General features: G+C 43.3%; 2 protein-coding genes across 7 annotated transcripts; one reads left to right on the forward strand and one right to left on the reverse strand.

Annotated features, from left to right (window-relative positions):
* Positions 1 to 2,091: 2,091 nt before the first annotated feature.
* On the reverse strand, positions 2,092 to 2,494 carry LOC133748284 (large ribosomal subunit protein eL34-like). Its single transcript, XM_062176988.1, has one exon. The coding sequence runs from the start codon at positions 2,451 to 2,453 to the stop codon at positions 2,100 to 2,102; it is 354 nt and encodes a 117-aa protein (XP_062032972.1). The 5' UTR covers positions 2,454 to 2,494; the 3' UTR covers positions 2,092 to 2,099.
* Positions 2,495 to 6,340: 3,846 nt separating this feature from the next.
* Positions 6,341 to 12,905, forward strand: CMTR2 (cap methyltransferase 2). Of its 6 annotated transcripts, none has more exons than XM_062176476.1 (3): positions 6,361 to 6,413; positions 8,474 to 8,670; positions 9,386 to 12,905. In XM_062176476.1, the coding sequence occupies exon 3, from the start codon at positions 9,405 to 9,407 to the stop codon at positions 11,706 to 11,708; it is 2,304 nt and encodes a 767-aa protein (XP_062032460.1). In that variant the 5' UTR covers positions 6,361 to 6,413; positions 8,474 to 8,670; positions 9,386 to 9,404; the 3' UTR covers positions 11,709 to 12,905. The 6 variants fall into 6 exon arrangements, with proteins under 6 accessions (XP_062032462.1, XP_062032460.1, XP_062032457.1 ...); XM_062176473.1 differs by having other exon boundaries at positions 6,367 to 6,622; XM_062176474.1 differs by having other exon boundaries at positions 6,367 to 6,594.
* The last annotated feature ends 9,801 nt before the right edge of the window (positions 12,906 to 22,706 follow it).

Here is a 22,706-nt window from a genome sequence, read left to right on the forward strand (position 1 = left end):
TAAAAAAAAAAGATTTATTTACTTGAAAGGCAGAGTTACAGAGAGAAAGGGAGAGATAGAGAGAAACCTTCCATCCGTTGGTTTGCTCCCGAAATGGCCACAACAGCCAGAGCTGGGCCAGACTGAAGCCAGGAGCCAGCAGCTTCTTTTGGGTCTCCCACGTGGGTGCAGGGACCCAAGCATTTGGGCCATCCTCTGATGTTTTCCCAGGTGCATTAGCAGCAAGCTGTATTGAAACTGGAGCAGCTGGGACCATATGGGATGCTGACGTCGCAGGCAGCAGCTTTACCTGCTAGGCTACAATGCCAGCCCTGAAAACAATTTCAACCTAGAGAAAAGCTGAAAGAAATAGCTAGGGAAGAGTCGCGTGTCACCACCTAGATTTTACAGTCACAGTCATTTTGCTACATTCACTTCCTCATGGACTCAGCCCTGTATTCATCTGTCCATTGATTCAACCTGTTCATTAGAATTCAGTGTTTGTTTACAGGGTTTTCCATTCGGAGTCCATTTCTCCTAATGGAATTAGAAGAGACGTGAGGTATTCAGTGTAGCGGGTGAGTCGCCCGTGAAGCTGCGCACGTCCCGTGTGTGGGTAGCCGGGTTCCATGCCCTGCTGAGGCTCCTGATTCCAGCTTCCCAACAGTGCAGACCCTGGCAGGCAGCTGTGGTCTTTGGAGTTACTGCCCTCCCCTCCCCCCGCCCCGCCTTGTGGGAGACCTGGACTGAGTTCCCAGCTCCCAGCTTCGCTAAGCACAGTCCTGGCCAATGCTGGCACTGGGGGAGTGAACCGGCAGATGGGAGCGCTGGCTGGTGCTCTCCTCCTCCCCCTGCCACCCTCCCACTCCTGTCTCTCAAATACAAGAAAATTGAGACATTCTTAAAAAAATAATAATGTACATTCATGAGCCTTTTGAAGACCCCTCTAATATAGTGGAACACACACATTTAGGTGTACCTTTTGATGAGTTTTAACAAATACATATACCTATTAACCTAAGCCTCCTATCAAAATATAGAGTGTTTCATAACCCCAGGAAAAAACCCTGTATGGTTTTGGAACCCTGATTTGTACTTTGTCATCTCACAGTGTGTGTGTGAGTGTAACCAGGGACTCAGCAAGTTGACCACAGAAGCAATTTAGATTCTGTTTGTCTTGACAGAGAAGTATAATGAGGGCCGAGGCTGGGAGCCAGTTGTTTTAATTCTTATATTCCGCTGATGTTCTCGTTGTCATGCTGCATGTAAAGAAGCTAGCTTCAGATCAGACACTGTGGATGTATGCTTGTTAAAATATGTTTGTTACAATATGCATTTAAGGGTCAGCTTGAATGCATCTGCCTAATTATGCTTTTTAAGCTGATTTTGCCAATCTCATAGTATGGTTCTTGGTTTGGTTGTTTTCTTTCAGCTTTTACAGGTTATAAATGCTGGGGCAAGTGTTGGGCCTGCCAGTGAAGACAACAGTTGGGAATACCCGTATCCCTCATCAGATGCCCGGATTGGAGTCCTGGCTCCACTCCCAGTTCTAGCTTCCTACCGCTGTGTACTTGGGAGGCAGCAAATGATGGCTCAACTAGCTGGGTCCCTCTCACCCATGTGGGAGACTGGGATTGGGTTCTCAGCTGTCAGTTCTGTCCTGATAGAACCCCAGTCATTGTGGGCATTTGCAGAGTGAACCAGCATATGAGAGCATTTTCTACCCGCCCCTTTGCCTCTCAGATACATAAATAAATAAGCAAAATAATAGACTAACTTCATTCATAGTATTTCATCTTTTCTAAAAACTTTGCAGTAACCTACTGTATTGTTTTCATGACAAAATGATTGAAACCCTGCTCTCTCTCTATATATATATTTTTTTAATTGCTGGCTTACTGTATTTCTGGCATGGACAATAAAGCTGTTCTTAAGTTACTAGAGACAATTTGTAGGAATTTTATTTGTAACAGGCTGGCCTAGGATTCAGAGAAACCCAAGTCCAAACACCAGGCCTACCTTTATTGACTGTGTGATCTTCAGCAACTTGCATACTCACTTTGATTCTTAATTTCTCTGTTTATTTTATTTTTTTTTAATTACTCTAAAGTTTCATGTTTTTATTTAGCTTTCTGACTCTGTGCTTGTGCCTTCAACACTTTCACAACAATTTTCTGCTCCTCGATAAGGAAAGCACGCTTGATCCTGTCATGGACACATTTAGCACACATGGAACCACCATAGGCCCTGCTGATGTGTTTTTTGGTTTTAGACAATCTCATCAGGACTGTAGGTCTCACAGCACGAACCCCACGAAGTCTGCCTGGGCACACACCACATGCAGATTTTGGTGCCTTCCCAACCTTCTTAGTATAAAGGTAAACAATTTTGTTACCAGGAGTTCTGGACAGTCTGGTTTTGTTGGAGGCTGTATTGTAGGAGAGCCTCCGGCGGTACGTCAAATGCTGGACCATTGTGGCTGCCTCTAAGCACTGTCCCGGAAGAGGAAGAAGCAAGCACGGGCCAATTTCTCTGTTTATAAAATGGGGACAATGCGTGTAATCACTTCATGGAGTTTTGAGAAGGTTAAATTTTTAAGACTCTCAATTCTTGGCATACATTTTCTTCTCAGTGTTAGTTAATATTCTGATTATTTTAGTCTGGGCTGATTCACTAAGAGCTTTGCTCTTGGGAACATTCTGATAGTTACAAACCTCAAGGATCATAGCAATTTGTTTAAGAGATTACTTGTCCTTTATCTGGTCTTCAGTCCCCCAAAGGAACAATATTCATATCATTACATTTTTATTAATATTTATTAATATCATTTTAAGGCAACCAATTGTGGCTGGCATTTTGGTACGGCAGTTGAACTGTTGCTCCTGATGCCAGCATCCCATAGCAAAAGACTGGTTCAAATCCCAGCTACTCCACTTCTGAGGCAATTCCTTGCTAATGCACCTGGGAAAGCAGCGTAAGACGACCCAAGTACTTGGGCCCCTGCCACCCACATGGGAGACCCAGACAGAGTTCCAGGCTCCTGACTTCTGCCTGGCCATTGTAGCCATTTGGGGAGTGAACCAGCAGATGGAAGATCCCTTTCTCTCTTGCTTCGTCTCTCTCTCTCTCACTGTACCTTTCAAATAAATGAAATCTTTTTGAAAAAGTAATTCCAATAATCATTCAAATGAGAAAGATTTACAACACCAAAAGTTGATAAGAATGTAAAGTAACAAATTCTAATGTATTAGAAGGGATATAAAATGGAATAACCACTTTGGAAAGCTGGGGACTTTTAAAACAGTTAAAGATGAGGGTACTTCAAGGTATTCCCAGAAAAGTGGAATTAAAAGATAAATTCAGGAACAGGCATTGTGGCGTAACAGGCTAAGCCGCCACCTGCAATGCCAGCATCCCATATGGCACCGGTTTAAGTCTGGGCTGCACCACTTCTGATCCAACTCCTTGCTAATGGCCTGGGAAAAGCAGTGGAACCACGTGGGAGACTTGGATGAATTTCAGGCTTCTGGCTTTGGCCTGGCCCAGCCCTGGCCATTGTGGCCATTTGGAGAATGAATCAGTGATGGAAGATCTCTCTCTCTCTCTCTCCATTCTCCATCTCTCTGTCTCTCTCTAACTCTGCCTTTCAAATAAATAAAAAATGTTAATTTGGTGCAAACATTGAAATCCATGCATAATTTTTCACAATACACATTTCCATGAACACTCTGAAGACCCCGTGTGTATTTACTTCAGTGATTCTCAGAGTGTCTGTAGTGCAGAGGTTGAGAAACTCTCATTGACTCAATAACCTGGGCTCTACACCTACATCACTTACCTAAGTGTAAGGAACACATGCATTTAGCAAAGCATTGTGTAGCAGAATGTTCTTGGCAAGTTTACTTATACTATCCTCAAACTGTCCAACAGGAAAATAGATTAAAAAAACTTAAGGTCCATTCATACAAGGCCACGCTACCTAGCAATAAATGGAAACAAACGACAGATACACAGAACTACCTGTCTAAATTAAAAAAAAAAAGATTTACTTTTTTATTTGTGAAAGGCAGAATTACAGGAGGCAGAGGCAGAAAGAGAGAGAGAGAGAGGAAGAGAGAGAGAGAGAGAGTATGAGTCTTCCATCCAGTGGTTCACTCTCCAAATGGCTGCACTGGCCGGAGCTGAGGCGATCCAAAGCCAGGAGCCAGGAGCTTCTTTCGGCTCTCCCATGTAAGTGCAGGGGCCCAAACACTTGGGCCATCTTCTATTGCTTTCCCAGGCCATAGCAGAGGCTGGATGGGAGGTGGGGCAGCTGGGACTTAAACCAGCACCCATATGGGATGTTGGCACTTCAGGTGGCAGCTTTACCTGATACGCCACAGCACCAGCCCCTGGCTGAATATTCTTTTTTTTTTTTTGACAGGCAGAGTGGACAGTGAGAGAGAGAGACAGACAGAAAGGTCTTCCTTTGCCGTTGGTTCACCCTCCAATGGCCGCCGCGGCTGGCGCACAGCGGCTGGCGCACCACGCTGATTGAAGGCAGGAGCCAGGTGCTTCTCCTGGTCTCCCATGCAGGTGCAGGGCCCAAGGACTTGGGCCATCCTCCACTGCCTTCCTGGGCCATAGCAGAGAGCTGGCCTGGAAGAGGGGCAACTGGGACAGAATCTGGTGCCCCGACCGGGACTAGAACCTGGTGTGCCGGCGCCACAAGGCGGAGGATTAGCCTATTGAGCCGCGGTGCCGGCCCCTTAATATTCTTTAAAGTACACTGAATGGAAAGAGCTTGGACACAAAAATGATGTAAACTGCATCAGTTGAATTTATGTGAAATTCCAGAAAAGGCAGAACTATGGTGACAGGAAACAGATCTGTGGTTCCTACTAGAGCGTGGGAGATTGAGAAGGAGCTTGAACAAACTTTCTGGAATCAACAGGTATTTGACAAGAGTGAGTGAGCAGAACACTAAAATTCTGACTATTTCACTGTATGTATGTGCACCTCAAAAATGTAAACGAGAAAAAGAAAAGGCAACCAACCATTGAATTTGGGAGATAATTTTCTTCCAAAGAAGTCTCTGTTGCTGCTTCTCAACCTCTCCAGTACCTTTGTTTTCAGTCTTTGTCACTTGAGACATTTTTCTAGGTATATGGTGGTATTTTATTGCAGTTTTAGTTTGTGTTTTCCCAACAATTAGTGAAGTTGAGCACGTTTTCATGTCTATTGGGCCTTTGGATCTTATCTTTTTGAAATATTTATCCATTCTTCTATTGGAATGTGTATTTGTAGGAGTTACATATTCTGAAATACATGTGTGTATATATGAGTATTATATATCATATCTTCCCCCACTATAGATTTCATTCTCAATGGTGTCTTTTCATGAATAGATATTCATAATTTTAATATGCTCAAATTATTATTACTTTTTTCATCATTAGTGTCTTGTGTCCACTTCAGGGTCACAAGGACATTCTCATGTTTTCTTATTGACTTTTAAAACGCAGAGAAGCAGTCCAACTGAAATTTGTTTTTTGTTCATGATGGGAGGAGAGAACAAATCGAGTTTTTTCCATGTCGCTATCCCACTGACCTAGCACCATTTTTTGAAAGGTGCATGTTCTGAGGACTTGTAAAGAAGTGTTTTCTGTCCATACCTATCCGCACAAACACTGGGAGCGCCTCGCGTGGTTCTGCGCTCTCCCGTTGGCGCGCAGCACTGTCCACACGGCCTGCTGGCGCCGCATGGGCCGTGCCTGTGTTGCAGGAGGCACCGTGAACACGTTAGCAGACCTCTGTGAAGGTACACTGGGCCGTCCCCGCTTTGTCGCTGTTATTTCTGAGGTGCCGAAATGGACGCTTTGTCCCGCCTGCCGGAGGATAACTCGCGGGAGGAGGGCTGCGGGCCCTCAGCGCACACCTGCCCCGCTGCTGGCCGCTGTGAGGCCTGCAGTGTCGCCCCAGCCCTGGGCTCACCGACAGGGGCCACCTTAAATCTGCCCTGGGCCAGGAGACGCTGTCATGTCCAGTTCTCTTTACAGCTCTGTGCACCCTTACTAGCTATTTAATTCACTTGTTTGTTCGTTCGTTGGTTTTTGGGCTGTTTCTTCGGGAGTTTGTAGTTTTGCGGCCACCACGTCCGGAAAAGACCAGCCCCGCCCCAAACCCACGCCCACGTCTCCACCCTCGAGGGGCGGGGCCAGGGCGCTCCGGCTGCGCGCGCAGCTGCTGTTGCCATAGCAGCCGGGCGGGGCGGGAGACGGGGGCTTCCCAGCTCCGGTATCCCGCGGAGAAACGAAACCTAAGGGAGAGAAGTCCCCGGCGCTGCGTAACGTTGACGCCGTGACGCAAGCCCCGCCTGGAGGGCGCGTGCGCAGTGTGGCCGTGAGGGCCCTCGGGCGGCCGCGGCGGGCGTTCGGTGACAGCGTGACCTGCAGGTGGGTCCGGGTACCACGAGGAGCAGCCCCCCATCCTCCTGGCCGGCAACCCCGCTGTGCAGGGGCTGGGTGCGCCGAGGACCCAAAGGAGCGACCACCCCGGGAAGCATCCCCGGGGGCGGAAATGGAGACTGGTGCCCTCGCGTGAGGCGGGCGAGTGGAAGCGCCGCGGCTCCAGACGGTGGGTTCCCTGGTGGGCGCGAGCCAAGGTAATCCAGAACGGGTCCAGAGCCCGGGTCCTCCTCCCACTTTGCGGGGTGCGAGACAGGAGCCGGGACGGGGTGCTCTCCACTCACTTCCGCCCCTGGAAATGAGTTCTTGGGGTGCCCCGAGGCCATGGTGAGCGCGGGAGACACACTTGGGTCGCTGGGAGCAGAAGTTGGTCGAAGCACTTCTGTAACTCCTTTCCGAGTGTGGACCGGAGAGGGAACAGCTGTGCGGGTTTCACGTTGGGCTCGGGGAGTTTACAGGTGTTCCCTTTGCGGCTTCGGGCGGGGCGCTACACGCCTTCCTGCGGGAGTCCGCAGCATAAGCAGAGTGTTTCTGGCCCACGCAGCGGAATGATGATGCCACAAAGCCCTGTGGAGTGCTTAGTGCACAGAACATGATTCCCAGACATTCTGCGAACCACACGCCGCGGGCAGCGGAGATGGACTGTGGGTTGGAAGGAAGGGGGTGCCGTGGGAGATGGGGAATGCGAGAGGCAGTTGGAAGTGAGCAAGACAGGCTAGGCCTCCGCTTACTGGGGGGTGAGGGAATGAGGCAGAGGGTCCGGCCGCTGCAAGGCCTTGGGCCTGGAAGGTGCCTGGGGTCTTGCAGAGCGGCTGCAGCAGAGTGAGGGAGGGGCGTGATGATGATAAGTGGCACGCAGCCGGGGCGCCGTCAGGAAGCATGGGTGTGTTGGGTCGCCGTAGTTGTCCTCCGGTGCAGGTAGTTCTATAGATTTCACAGCCCACCTCTAGCCTTTGGTTGATAAATGACTGAAATGCAGCTTTTTCCAAAACCTAGTCGAGATGCAAGCATGGTGGCGGTGCCGGTGGCCAGTAGGCACCGTGTAGTTAAGACAGAAGAGGTTGTAATGGACTTCACTGGCCCTTGTTGAGGATTTCAGTGAGTACAGAAGGGCCTCGCTGTCGCTTTCAGAATTGTCTAAGTATGAGCAACTAACAGTGCAAAACAAAACCGAAACTCCAAAGTGAGAAGAGATGTTGATGGGTAATCCCGACTGAGAGCAACTTTTTACACGCAATTTGTACACACCTTGTGGCAAACAAACTGCTACTAAGTTACAGTAACGACACCTGTTAGTTCAGGGAGTCCACACACCGGTAATGTGGACAGGCCTCTAAATAATTGAAACATAAAAAGGTGAAAACTGCTCCAAAATCTCAATACAAAAGTAAATGCTAGTAGAATACCGTCACCTGGATATTGTTGTACTTATTATGTCAGTAGCACATTTTAAAAAGTATTTTAAAAGTTTATTCATGAGGCAGAGAGAGAGCGAGCAACCATCTGCTAGCTGATTCCGCAAATCCCCACAAAGGCAGGAACTGGGCCAGGGTGAAGCTCAGAGCCAGGAACTCAGTCCCGGTTTCCCACATGGGTGGTAGGGACTCAGTTATTTAAACTTTCACCTGTTGCCTCCCAGGGTCCCCATTAGCAGGAAGCTGGAACTGACGGTGGAGCCAGGGCTTGGAGCCAGGTGCTGGGATTGGGAGCGTGGACACCTTCAGTGCTAGGCCATCTGTCCTAGCTGCTCATTTCTGTTTCCCAAACATTTGTCAGTTCTTCCACATTGAACGAATTTAGATTGAACAGGGTATGCTCAGTGAGTACAGAAGTCATGATTGAGTCACTTACTGGTGACCGTCACATGGACAGGTGTGTAAGACTGCTGCTTTTTCTGCTGGAACTCGAACTTTTCCAGCCCACAGCATTCAGCCATTCTTCCTCTTATTCTCCTTTCTCTAGGGGATGGGTGTTCTTGGTTTCTTAGGCAGCGTTAGATAGAATATAGAGTGACTGTATATTTAATAAAAATACTTTTTCATTTTAAGGTTATGCTGCCAAAGTATGGTAAGGAGTTTTAGGAGCAAGAAGAAATAATGAGACTTTAGAGTGTGGAGCTGACCAGCCATATGAGAGACAGGAATCTGAAGTTGAGAGACATGCCAAGGTGAACTGTTCGTCAGTTTCAGCAACAGGCAGAAGGAGACTAGAGTTCAGGTGCCAACAGTTTACAAGCAGTATAATGGTGAGTTTGGTTGGGGCCTGTATTGGTGATTGGAACTACCAAAGTTGTGTGTTTATTTTAAGGGTGAACTCTTCATAGAGGAACTATTCAGCAGTTTTAGCAGCCCCAGTAGCAAATTAAGTGGCTTTTGGTAGGGTAGCAGGACCAAGTACCAGGTTCATGTGCAGGATCTTTTCCTAGAAGGAGATAAGGTATGGAAGGAATGGAAAAACGCTAAAAACCTCTTTTCAGAGCTTGATTGAAGGTCATGTTCGGGGATGAATCTCTGAGACCATGTGATTGGTGTCACAGCCTTGGGGAGAGAACTGTGGGGGAGGATCTGGATGGGTTGTTACTGTGATAGTAATAGCTGCTGTTCACTGATGAATATTCTTTGGTATGTACTTCTTATATGCCATTGTGTTTTACCCTCTTAAGAAAACGTCAATCTTTTAAATAAGAAACTGAATTCCACAATGTAAAGTAGTTTGCCCAAGGTGGCTTACTAAGCTTCGAGTGGCAGAGCTGGAATTTGAACCCAAGTCTGTTGAATATCAAAGCCACTACTCTTTTTTTTTTTTTTTATTACAGATTGTTGAGTTATGTAACAGTTTGTGCTGGCATTGCCATCCCATTTTGTGGGGTGTGTCGTGAGTGTGATGAGATTTGCTGCTGCCGCTGAGACATGACTCACTAATAAATTTGATTCATATGATTATGTGCTTTCTCTTCCCAGATTTTAACTGGACTTGAAAATGAGTAAGAGCAGAAAGCCAGCAGTGCAGCAGATGCCAGGCCCAGAGGCCTTCAGCCCAGATGTGCTCGCTGACATTTTTGAGCTCTTCACCAAGAACTTTACTTATGGAAAGCCACTTGATGATGAGTGGCAGTTACCAGGTCCTCAAGAGATGTTCACCAGTGAACACACGGAATTTACTGCCTTTCTTGATCTGAAGAACTCCCTAAATGAAGTGAAAAACCTACTGAGTGATAAGAAACTGGATGAGTGGCACGAACATACTGCTTTCACCAATAGAGCAGGAAAAATCATTTCTCATGTGAGAAAAGCTGTGAACGCGGAACTTTGTACTCAGGCCTGGTGTAAGTTCCATGAGATTTTGTGCAGCTTTCCGCTCCTTCCCCAGGAGGCTTTTCAGAATGGAAGGCTGAATTCCGTTCACCTCTGTGAAGCCCCTGGGGCTTTCATAGCTAGTCTCAACCACTACTTGAAGTCCCATCGGTTCCCTTGTGAATGGAGTTGGGTAGCTAATACCCTGAATCCATACCATGAAGCGAATGACAATCTTATGATGGTTATGGATGACCGGCTTATTGCAAATACATTGCATTGGTGGTACTTTGGTCCCGATAACACTGGTGATATCATGACTCTGAAGTATCTGACTGGACTTCAGGATTTCCTGAGCGGCATGGATACCATACACCTGGTCACTGCAGATGGGAGTTTTGATTGCCAGGGAAACCCGGGTGAACAAGAAGCTTTAGTCTCTTCTTTGCATTACTGTGAAGTTGTCACTGCCCTTACCACGCTTGGAAATGGTGGCTCTTTTGTTTTGAAGATGTTTACTTTGTTTGAACATTGTTCCATAAACCTGATGTACCTGCTAAACTGTTCTTTTGACCAAGTGCATGTTTTCAAACCTGCTACTAGCAAGGCAGGAAACTCAGAGGTCTATGTGGTATGTCTCCACTATAAGGGAAGAGAGGCCATCCATCCTGTGTTATCTAAAATGATGCTGAATTTTGGGATCGAAATGACCAGGAAAGCTCTCTTTCCCCATCATGCGATTCCGGAATCTTTTCTGAAAAGGCATGAAGAATGTTGTGCATTCTTTCATAAGTATCAGCTAGAGACTATTTCTGAAAACATCCGTCTGTTTGAGTGCATGGAGAAAGAGGAACAAGCAAAGCTGAATAATTTAAGGGATTGTGCTGTACACTATTTCATGCAAAAATTTCAACTGAAACCTCTTTCCAAAAAGAATTGGTTAGTAAAAAAATCTAACATTGGTTGTAGTACAAATACAAAATGGTTTGGGCAGAGAAACAGATATTTTAAAACTTACAATGAAAGGAAGATGTTGGAAACCCTTTCTTGGAAAGATAAAGTTGCCAAAGGATACTTCAATGGTTGGGCGGAAGAGCACGCTGTCTGTCAGCCCGGGCAGAGCTCTCTGTTAGAAGGGACAGCTTCCAAACTAGAGTGTCACTTATGGTATATTTTAGAAGGCAAGAAACTGCCAAAGGTAAAATGCTCGCCTTTCTGCGATGGTGAGGTTTTAAAGACTCTCAATGAAGCAATCGAAAAGTCTCTAGGAGGAGCTTGGAATTTGGATTCCAAGTGTGGGCCCACACGGCAGCCTCACTGTCCTTGTGACATTTTTTCTGCAGAACTAATACTTTCTGAGTTGTTGAGCCTCACCAAGTGCCTTCAGGACGAGCAGGTTGTGGAACCCAGCAACCAAGTGAAGTGCCTGCTCGTGGGTCTGCCGGCTCTGCAGGACGTCAAAGTGCACGTGCCAGTGGAAGTTCGACTCCTGGAGTCGGCCGAACTCCTGACTTTCAGCTGCTCCTTGCTTCATGATGGAGACCCGGCGTATCAGCGGTTATTTCTGGACTGCCTGCTGCATTCATTGCGACAGCTTCAGACAGGGGATGTTATGGTTTTGCCTGTACTTTCCTGTTTAACAAGATTCATGGCTGGTTTGGTTTTTGTACTTCACAGTTGTTTCAGATTCATCACGTTTTCTTGTCCCACCTCCTCTCAGCCCCTGAGGACCTGTGCAGTTCTGCTGTGTGTTGGTTATCAGGATCTTCCGAATCCAGTTTTCCAATATCTGCAGAATGTGAATGAATTTTTGAGCACTTTGCTTAACTCTGATTCCCCCCAGCAGGTTTTACAATTTGTGCCAATGGAGGTGCTCCTTAGGGGGGCATTACTTAATTTTTTATGGGATTTGAATGCTGCCATTGCCAAAAGGCATTTGCATTTAATTATTCAAGGAGAGAGAGAAGCAATCAGCAGCCTTCAAGTATGAAATTGGACATGGCCTTCTGAGATTGAACTTCATGACCTCTTACAATTTCTCAGTTATTGCATCCATTCACTCTCTCGATTCAGTACCTTTCATTTGGGGAAAGGGCAGCTTCTTCACTTCATCGTTCAGAGTCTTGCTAATTCTGGAAAGCCATCGGCTCGTTTAGGTCTCCAGGATGTGTCCATGCACAGGCACAGTTAGGTGAGGTGATGGTGTTCACCCTTTAAACATGCGTTGTGTGTATCTGTCAGCGTGGACACACCTGTGCTGCTTACGCAGTCTAGGTGGTCTTAGCTGCTCAAGATGTGCGTGCCCCTGTGTCCGTCGCTGAGCACAGCTGGTATTTTCCCAGCTGACTTCCTCTTCTGGCTAGTGCTGTTGATGAGCATTTTGACAGAGGTCATTGATGAAAGGAGGCAACACTGATTTCCTTCAGCACTGACCAGGGCAGCTGTGGATTTCGGGGAACTCATCTTGGCAGGTGTCTTGGTGTGCCATCCGTTGCCCTGAGACCACTGACCTGATTACCTTCTGTGGTCAGATGAAACTGGGGTGCTGTTCTGTGGGTGTCTAACCAACCATAACCATCCAACTATGAAAGAGAACGGAGCAGCTTCAAACCAAAGATCATGTTCATTGTTTTAAACATGAAGGTTTGTCTGTATCATGAAAGCTTAATTTAGGTATGGTATGGTAATTTTTAACCTCTACAAAATAATTTGTGAATGAGAGGGCTTTGAAATTTTAAGGTTCAGTTTATAGCCTCAATGGGAATGTGTGAGTGTGATGTGTGAGTGACGTACTGAGGAAGAACGCTAACACTTCAAGAATGACAGTTCAGCACGCAACATTTTTTTTTTTTTTTTTTTACTGATTTTCCGTGTGGAAATAGCACTTTGCCTTTAAAATAGCCATGAGATGGTTATGTTATTAATTACATTTGATTTCTTTTGAATTTGTTTGTATTTGTGCAATGAGCCTTTCTGGCAAACTGTTAAACAGTTCTTCATTATCTTTAAGTTCTGCAGAGTGGAGAATATTTATATTCTCACTTGTGCATTTTTAGGCATTTTGTTATATGAAAAATAGATTTATTCTCTGATGTATTTGGTTGATAAATATTAATCTGAAAATTTTTCATGTTCTTTGCTATTTTGAGTTCCATTACAGATTCATGAATAAAGTCATTAGCAGAGAGATTTTGTGTTCATCTTTTTTAAAGAGAATCATAGGGGAAGTTAAAAATATAACTTAGAAACAGACTTTTTTTAAAGGAAGGTTTGAATGGGAGTTAATGTTCCTTCATTTCCTCTGATTTGTATTCATTAAAATTTAGGCCTTAATATTGTAATATTTATGGAACGTCTACTTTGGGAAAGAAATTGAGTATGGCGGGAGTGAGCGGTGGGGAGGGAAAGATGTGGAGACTGGAGGTAGATTTCTTAAATAAATGTGATTGTCTACCGGTGGCTTTGTAGAAGTATTTCTAGTGTGTGATGATGCAGCTCTCACAGAAAACAGATTACCAACAGAAAAACCACTCGTGGGAAACCCCTTTGCACTTCAGAGTTTTTATGCCTTGTTAGGTTAGGGCTCATAGAAAGTGGTGTTCATTTTTACTTTAACTTTGAATTAGAAGGAAGTAGACATCCTTGGTCTAGGTGAAAACTTAAGCCCCTCAAGTAAGTATTAATTATTTTTTTAAAACATTGATCTTTATTGCAATGCATAACCCTGGCATATACTAGATTATATTTTTGACAAAGCGGTTGAAATCAGTTGCTGTTGATCTGATGTATTGGATTCAGATTGTTTTAGAGATGAGGTTGATTTGAAGTTTCAAATGGAAATGAATGAAAATGACAGGTCCAGTATTTTACAGGAGTTATTGACGGAAAGGGGAGGGGAAATGGTCCCCCCAAATTAGTGAACAGAGGAGGCCCTAAAACATGAGAAAGGTGTAGTGTGGTTTATCAGGGTAGCTACTGTTTGAAATTATTTTTCATCTGTTTTGAGAGTTTTAATTGCCGTGGCCTTGAAAAAGTTTTTAGCAGCCAGAAAATTTAAACTGCATGAATGTGTTTTCCCAAAAACTTAGTGAGAAAGAAATCTTGCAAATCTAATTTCTTCAATAGTAATATTTATTCTCGCACTGGGAAGAGTCTTGTAATTCCGAGGAGGTCTTCGTTGTATGCTGTTTCATATATGAGTGCATTGAAAATATAATCTCTAAAAATTTTTTTTAAATTGAAATTTATGGACTTTACTCCTGTCTTTGAAATACCTTTTCGCTTACAGGGATTTGTGTAAAATTTTCTTTGCTACTACAGAGATCTGAGATGAAATGAATGAAGCGAGATTAAAATATTGGAAGAAATAAAAAAAAGTTTACTTATGCTTTTGTTATTTTGCTTATTTTTGTGAGGATACCAGTATTTTAAAATTTTACCATGTTTCATTTCCAGATGAGATCGTTAGTTGGATAGTTTTTGAATCGGTAACATTGCTTCGGTACCGGTATATGAGATTAGTTAATCCCTCAAATTTTTCACAGTGACAGTGTTGATAATAAGCCCAAACAGAATCATATTTTTCATGATTATGTACTCTGGTCCTTGATTTTAAAAAGGGGTAACAAATAGTTTTAGTGTGTGTTTTCTTTCCAACATGAAAGTAAGGAATAGGACAGTTTTAGTTTGTTTTGGTTTTTAAAATTATTTTTAATAAATGGTTATTGTGTTCATAAAAGTAGTTATGGTTTTAAAGATTTTAAGTAAAGTATAAAAGACTTCATTTTTATGTTCTAAAAACATTAAGACAGTAAGTACACTGATACATTCAGGCCTTACCTTTTGTAATCTTTAGTTGTAACAAAATGTAGCCATAGTGTGAACATCATCCTTTATTAAAATGATGACAAGTCACTGTGCATAGATGGTACAGATGTACATGGCCAGCCGAAAATTGTCACTTCGTTGTTATTATTGAAAAGAGAGACTCACTTGTTTGATAATAGGCCTCCCCTACCTGTCTTTTTACCTTTATTTTTAACTAGATAAAACATTTCTAGGTTGATCTTAGGAAGAGCAGTAGCTATAAAACAAAAATTTCGGCTGGCGCCGTGGCTCAATAGGCTAATCCTCCACCTTGCGGCGCCAGCACACCGGGTTCTAGTCCCGGTCGGGGCACCGGATTCTATCCCGGTTGCTCCTCTTCCAGGCCAGCTCTCTGCTATGGCCCGGGAAGGCAGTGGAGGATGGCCCAAGTGCTTGGGCCCTGCACCCGCATGGGAGACCAGGAGAAGCACCTGGCTCCTGGCTTTGGATCAGCGTGGTGCGCTGGCTGTAGCGGCCATTGGAGGGTGAACCAACGGCAAAGGAAGACCTTTCTTTCTCTCTCTTTCTCTCTCTCTCTCTCTCTCTCACTCTCACTGTCCACTCTGCCTGTCAAAAAAAAATTTTTTTTTTCAATACTGAAAGTTAACTATTTCATACTTCAAATTCAGTATTAAAAATTAATTTCTATTTGGTAAACTTTATTTTTGGATGGGCTAATGGGCCAAATAGTAAGTAAACTAAGAGCTTGCTACTACATGTAGTAACTCTTAGTATGTAGGTGTGTCTTAGAATATGTAATTAAAACAGTAATCCTCAATAAATATGTAATAAACTGTTGCTTGTTTTAAACAATTCAGTACATTGTTTATGTAAGATTGAAATTTTAAAATAAGGAGCTCTTATTTCATTCTCTTGTTATTGAATCACTTTAATTGTTGCCTTTTCTTGTTGTTGACCAATATGAGAAATGAAGATAACTTTAGATAAATACCAGCTTATATTGTAATGATTTTGGACGAGGTGAAGTTTCTTTATGACTGTAGCTACATGAAGATACCAGCTGTTTATTAGGGAAACGATTTGTAAGTTACATCACTCAGCCTAGGTTAGCATTTAATTTCACTCAACTGAGGATCTTAAAGTTCTGTCTGCCGGTGTTTACATACAGGCTGTGTATTTATAAATTTTATTTATAATAATGTTTTTCTGGTTTTCTTGGGATTTTTATCTTTGGGTCTTCCGTGAGCGTCTGTATAGATTAAATGGGTGGAATCTTTGTTCATTTCTACTAAGTGTGGTAGCATCAGCTTAGTCTGCTGCTGGACATTTAGCATTATTTAATATTTAATATTGCAGCTATATTTTTAATTTATGGAAAATCTGTGGTGATTGAAGGAAAGCATTTGTAGAGATTGTACCTTTTCTGCAAAATATTTTTGTTCATCCTGTTGAAAAGATACTTGTATTAAAAAGATTCTTTGATCTTTGTGTTTACTCCTGTATTTTAAGTGTTTTATGTATCTTTCTGCTGTTTTAAGATTGTGCCTCCAAATTACTGAGTCCAACAGATGTGCTTGTCTATTTATACGTGTGAGAGTTTCTATTCTGTTTCCAGTGAATCCTAGGATTGAAAAATCAGTCTATATCAGGCTAGCAGAGAACATTCAAAGCTAAGATAGCCTTTTCTTTTTGTCAGAGTAAATATCATCCGTGTGACTACCTGCAGACTCTGGGAGGAATCTCTTGGAGCTGTTGCACTTCTTACTAGAATCATTCAGTTTTGAGCATTAAATGATCATACATTGTCCTTTCCTGTTTTCACTCTTTGGTTTTCTTGCCAGGATTATAAACTTGTAAAAGTACATGGCATATACTTTTTGTAGACCATGTCATCCATACAGGTGTCTGTGGAATTTTTTAAAAAAAAGATTTATTTATTTGAAAGGCAGAGTTAGAGAAGGAGAGACAGGTATCTTCCATCCAATGGTTCATTCCCCATATGGCTGCGACAGCTGGGGCTGGACCAGGCTGAAGCTAGGAACTGCTTCTGGGTCTCCCACATGGGCACAGGGGCCCAAGGACTTGGGCATCTTCCACTGCTCTCCCAGGCACATAAGCAGGGAGCTGGATCAGTGGTGGAGCAGCTGGAACTCTTAACCAGCGCCCACCTGGGATGCTGGCACTGCAGATAGTGGCTTAACCTGCTGTGCTGCAACTCCAGCCCCTATGGAATGTTACCTGATTTTGTTGTTTTATTACAGAAGACTTTCAAACATACAAAAAATTAAAATGATGTAACATTTATCCAGGGTCCGTGATGATCAGAATTTGAGGTGAACATGATATATCCTGCTCTCCCCCCCGCCCCTTGGAATACTTTAAGTTTGTGAAACACACACCTATGTGTATCAGATAAGCACTTTATCATACCTAACAAAATTACTCAGTACCTAGACTGTGTTGTCTCAAAAATGCCTTTGTGTATTTGTTCAAGTAAAGATCCAATAGGATTTTTGCATTGCACATACTTAATATGTTTCTGAGTGAATCCCATGCCTCAGACTGTAACATTTTATCTTCCATGCCATCACTGAAGAACTGGTTCTTCTGTACTTTTCCCATTCAAGTCTGGTGGATTATTTGTGATCACATTTTTTTTTTTTTTTTTTTTTTTTTTTGACAGGCAGAGTGGATAGTGAGAGAGAGAGAGAAAGGTCTTCCTTTTTGCCGTTGGTTCACCCTCCAATGGCCACTGCGGCCGGCGCATCGTGCTGATCCGAAGCCAGGAGCCAGATGCTTCTCCTGGTCTTCCATGCGGGTGCAGGGCCCAAGCACTTGGGCCATCCTCCACTGCCTTCCCAGGCCATAGCAGAGAGCTGGCCTGGAAGAGGGGCAACGGGATAGAATCCGGCGCCCCTACCGGGACTAGAACCCGGTGTGCTGGCGCCGCAAGGTGGAGGATTAGCCTGTTAAGCCACGGCGCCGGCCATCACCTTTTAATTGTAATTCTACCACAGATTTCCTGTAAATTGATGGACTTAGAGGAGTGATTGCTTTTGGCATGGATACTTCACAAGCAGTTGTGTACTTCCCTTTCATCCTCACAGGAAGCACAGAAATGATTATCTGCCCTCTCAGTGGCTTAAAGACTAATCTGTTCACGTGTCAATTAGATCCATGAATTATTTTCTTTCACTTGATAGGTTTAGTATCCATTGGATATCAACATTACCTCTCTTAGGGGTTGCAAAGTAGTGTTTTGTTTTGTTTTGTTTTGTTTTTTTAACAGTATTTCTTGAGTATTTGGAATTTTATGAAAATATACTTGAGTCATCACATATTTTTTCTGAAAATTTGTTCAGGAAAAACTGGACAAGTTTTAGCCTTTTATCAAGTTTCAGAGAAATACATTGGTGTCTGCTGCAGTGTGGACATGATTTGTCTCCCAACCTGGGCAGGTGGTTCAATCCCAGAGTCATAAATTGGTGGTGCTAGGAGCATGGGGACCATCCAATTACGGTGTCCAGGAGGAGGGCCCAGTGGGAGTTCTTTAGATCACTGGGGGGCATGTCCTCAGAAGGTAGCTCTCGTGAGGGTTGGATAAACACACAGGGCCTGGCTGCCCTCTCTGCTTCCTGCCTTTCTAGGTGCTTCCTCCTCTGCACATGTCCCACCATCTGCCATCCTCAACAGCTGCCAGACCATTGGGGCCACCTGACCTTGGACTGTGAACCTCCAAAACTCTGAGCTGAAGTAAACCTTCCTTCCTAACCAGCTGTCATCAGCATTTAGTTGTAGTGGAAAACTGAGAACTACAATGTCAGCAATGTGAGACGTGACCAAGGAGACATTGTAGTTGTGATTATTTTGAGATTAGAAATTCATGAATGGTTATATATTTGATGCATTTTAGTCATTTACCACTATTTTCACTTGGAATTCAGATTATCCCATTTTTATTTGGGTGGGTAGAGGAAAGACGACTTCACGTTGATGCCCATGTCTTTTTTTTTTTTTGGACAGGCAGAGTTAGAGAGACGGAGAGAAAAGTCTTCCTTTTTCCGTTGGTTCACCCCCTCAAGTGGCCACTATGGCTGGTGAGTTGCGGCCAGCTCGGTGCGCTGATCTGAAGCCAGGAGCCAGGTGCTTCCTCCTGGTCTCCCATGCGGGTGCAGGGCCCAAGGACCTGGGTCATCCTCCACTGCCTTCCTAGGCCACAGCAGAGAGCTGGTCTAGAAGAGGAGCAACTGGGACAGAATCTGGTGCCCCAACTGGGACTAGAACTTGGGGTGCCGGCGCTGCAGGCAGAGGATTAGCCTAGTGAGCTGCGGCGCTGGCTTTTTTTTTTTTTTTTAATATAATTCTACAGTCTTTGATAGCTTCTGGCACAACGTGTGCTGGTTTCATCTTGTATATTTTCTGCCCAGTGCTGACATCACAATGCCTGTAGTCAATGGTTCTCAGAATTTTTGGTCTCAGGATAGACCTTTATTGTCCTAAAAATTATTGAAGAACCCAAAAAGCTTTTATTTGTGCAAGCTATATCATTGGCATTTTCCATATCAGAAATTAACAAAATTTTTGTTTTATGGATTTTCAGATAAAGGACAGGGAGTGAACATGTAGCCTAGTGGTGAAGATGCCCGTACCTCACATCTCACAGTCTGGGTTTGATTTCTGACTCTGCCTCCTGACTGCAGCTTCCTGCCAGTGCCGGGGAGGCAGCAGCGATGGCTTGTGTAATTGGGTTCCTGCCATCCAGGTGGGAGGCTTGGAATGTGCTCCTGGATCCGGCCTTGGCCAGGCTCCATCTTTGTGGGCATTTTGGGAGCGAACTAGCAGATGGGAACTGTCTTTGTTGGTCTCTTTCTGCCTCCCAAGTAAATATAGCAATGATACACCGTTATGTGTTTTATATATAGCATTTTAAAATGAATAACAATGTTCAAAACAAAATTTAGAAATGTGTTTACATTTTTTATGTCTAACAGGGTACAGCTGGATTCTCATTCTACAATCAATGTGTTGCAGTATGTTCAGGTAAAGTTCTTAAGAAAATATCAACTCGCATAGATAAAGGGGAGGAATACTTTAATGACTTTTCCAGGTAATTTGTGCATATTCTTTGATGCTGCATCAAAATTTGATAGATGATAGTTTCTTTTTTAAAACATTTTTATCTGAAAGAACACAGGTCTTCCATCTGCTGATTCACTGCTCAAATGCCCACTACAGTTGAGGCTAGGCCAGGTGAAAGCCAGGAGCCTGGACTTCGGCCTGGGTCTCCTACATGGTTGGAAGGGACCCAACTACCTGATGCTTCACAGGGTGTGCATTAGCAGGAAGCTGGATTGGAACTGGAGCAACCAGGACTTGAATCAGGCGCTCTAGTGTGCAGTGCGGGCAGCCCAAGTGGTGGCTTAACTGCCACGCCACAATGCCAGTTACAGTGAAGAACTTAACTAGCTGCTCGTTACACTAAATCCAGTGATCTGTCTCATAGTTTGAGTGGATCATTAACTCATATGTGATCTTTTAAAACCATGAGTTTGTCATTGGGGAAATACTGGCTCACGGAGTTATGCAGTGACATGTTTGATTACACGGTACTTTTAAAAAAATCATTTTTAAAGCTGTTAAACTAATACATAAAATTGTACATATTCCTAAGATACCATGTGATGTTTCAATATATGTATACATTGTGTAATGTGCAAATCAGGTCAAACATATCTATCTCCTCAAACATCATTTCTTTATGGTAAAAATCCTATTTTTTAAATGTCAACATCGATCTCATGAGAAAAATCCAAGTATTGGAAAGTTGTCACACTCAGAGTTGGGCACACAGTTTTCTAAAATTCTAGTTTTCACTTGGATGCTCAGATTTTATCAGGACAACAAGTATTGACTGTTGTTTTCCTGGAATGGCAGCTCACGTTATTCAGTTGAGCAAGATGTTGAGAAAATGCCAGGTACTCAGGTCTGAATTAGTTTAGTTTTTCTGCCAGTCCTTTCAACTAAGATGTCCCATGAAATACACAGCGGGAGTCTGCAATCCCATTGCACATGGAGAAAAGCACTCCTTTCTGTGCAGACTGCCAGGCGATTTTGGAGTGCGGCAGCAGACTTAGGTATACTCCCATTTCCTGCACGAGAATATGGGCATGTACTCTGAGGCCAAGGCCATGACATTGTTTTTACGACTTCGTCAAGGATATTCTCAGATAAAAATGATGAAGAACACATACTGTTAGCGTAGTTTGTTCCTGCCTCCTTGATTGGTTTGTAAGCACCAGCAGTTTTGCCCATCACTGCTTTAGCATCACAGTGTGACACTGTGAAAAGTGGAAATAACAGATGATGTCTTGGTTTTATCATGAAGATAGTTTTGATTTCATTGAGACTTGGAAGAATCCATGGGCCACACTTTGAGAACCGCTGTTTTTTTCTCCATTATATCAGATGCTGATTTTTTTTAGTTTACTGTTTTTATTGTAATTAAAGAGATATTAATTCCTTTGTTGAGATTTTTAAATATGCATGAATGTTTACATTTTTCCATTTTTAAAATCCACTAATGAACATCTTTTTCTCTTTAGTACTATTAATATAATTGTATCAATGGACTTCCTAATAATGAACCACCCCTATTTCTGGAATAAGTACTATTTGAACATGATGGATCATTCGATTCTGTAGGCTAGTAATTTATTTAGAATTTTTACATCAATATTTCTTCTTTTATTTGAGAGACAGCTCTGACCTGCCGATTTACTCTCCAAATGCCTGCAACAGCCAGGGATGGGCCTGGGACTGGAGCCAGGAGCCAGGAGCTCAATCTGGGTTTTCCACGTGGTGACAGGAGCCCTATTACTTGAAACATCACCACTGTATCCCAGGGTCTGCATTGGTGGGTAGCTGGAGTCAGGACCTAGAGCTGGGAATTGAGCCTACACACTCTAGTCTGAGATGTGTATGTCTTAAATGCTGGGCTAAACATCTGCTTCTGTAGTGTGTGTGTATGTGATCCTTGTAATTGGACTCAGTGCTGATCTGTTGTATAAAAACAATTCAAATGTCTTCTGCTCTCTGAAATACTTTAAGGAATATTTGCAACAAATACTTGGTAAAATGTGGAAACAGCTGAGCCTGGTGTCATTTTAGCAGGTGGGGTCTTTCATGAGTGTCTGCATTTTTAATGAAATTAATCTGTTTAAACCTTTTGTTGATCATCATTTTTGGTATATTTTCATGGAATCTTTATTTAGTGTAGATTTTTATTTTTCTCATTTTTTCATAGAGTTGTACAAATTAATGTTGTGATTTTAAAAAAGAGGCTTCTGTCTTAAGCTTGTTTCTTTTTTATATACTTGTGGCTTCTCCCTATCTTTTAAAAATTTAATTATTTCTGTTTTGCAGATTAATTTTCAAAGAGCCAGCCTTTTGATTTGCTTATTGGTTTTTCTCTTTTCCATCTTGTCAATTTTTGCCTTTTTTTTTTTATTAAGTCCTACTACTTTCTTTACTTTCATTGTTCTCTTTTTCTAGAATTTTTGAATGATATGTTTAATGCAGTGATTTTTATTTTGTTGATAAAGTGTTTAAACCCTATCAACTGTTGTTCATAGGTTCTGCTACACTCTCTCTTTACTGCTGTTATTTTCAAAACAGTTGTTTACACGTTTATTGTATATTTCCCCTTTGAGCTAAGATTTGGTAAAGAGAGTGTGTGTGTTTAAACTTCCTAATGGGAGGGCCTATTGATTTTTTTTATAAACTTGATTTTAATTTATGGCTTTGTTGTATGGTGGTCAGGGAATCCCATTTCAGCATCTACTTTTTAGAATTCAAGGTTGTCGGGGTCAGCGCCGTGGCTCACTTGGTTAATCCTCCACCTGCAGCCCCGGCATCCCATATGGGCACTGGGTTCTAGTCCCGGTTGCTCCTCTTCCAGGCCAGCTCTCTGCTGTGGCCCGGGAGTGCAGTGGAGGATGGCCCAAGTGCTTGGGCTCCTGCATCCGCATGGGAGACCAGGAAGAAGCACCTGGCTCCTGGCTTCAGATTGGTGTAGCTCTGGCCATAGCGGCCATTTGGGGAGTGAACCAGTGGAAGGAAGACCTTTCTCTCTGTCTCTCTCTCTCACTAACTCTATCTGTCA

Source organism: Lepus europaeus, chromosome 19, assembly GCF_033115175.1.
Source record: "Lepus europaeus isolate LE1 chromosome 19, mLepTim1.pri, whole genome shotgun sequence".
NCBI classification, from domain to species: domain Eukaryota; kingdom Metazoa; phylum Chordata; class Mammalia; order Lagomorpha; family Leporidae; genus Lepus; species Lepus europaeus.

Bases quoted from the DNA above. Each gene is read 5' to 3' on its own strand.
- LOC133748284 (XM_062176988.1), bottom strand. From the start codon at position 2,453: ATGGTCCAGCATTTGACGTACCGCCGGAGGCTCTCCTACAATACAGCC.
- CMTR2 (XM_062176478.1), top strand. From the start codon at position 9,405: ATGAGTAAGAGCAGAAAGCCAGCAGTGCAGCAGATGCCAGGCCCAGAG.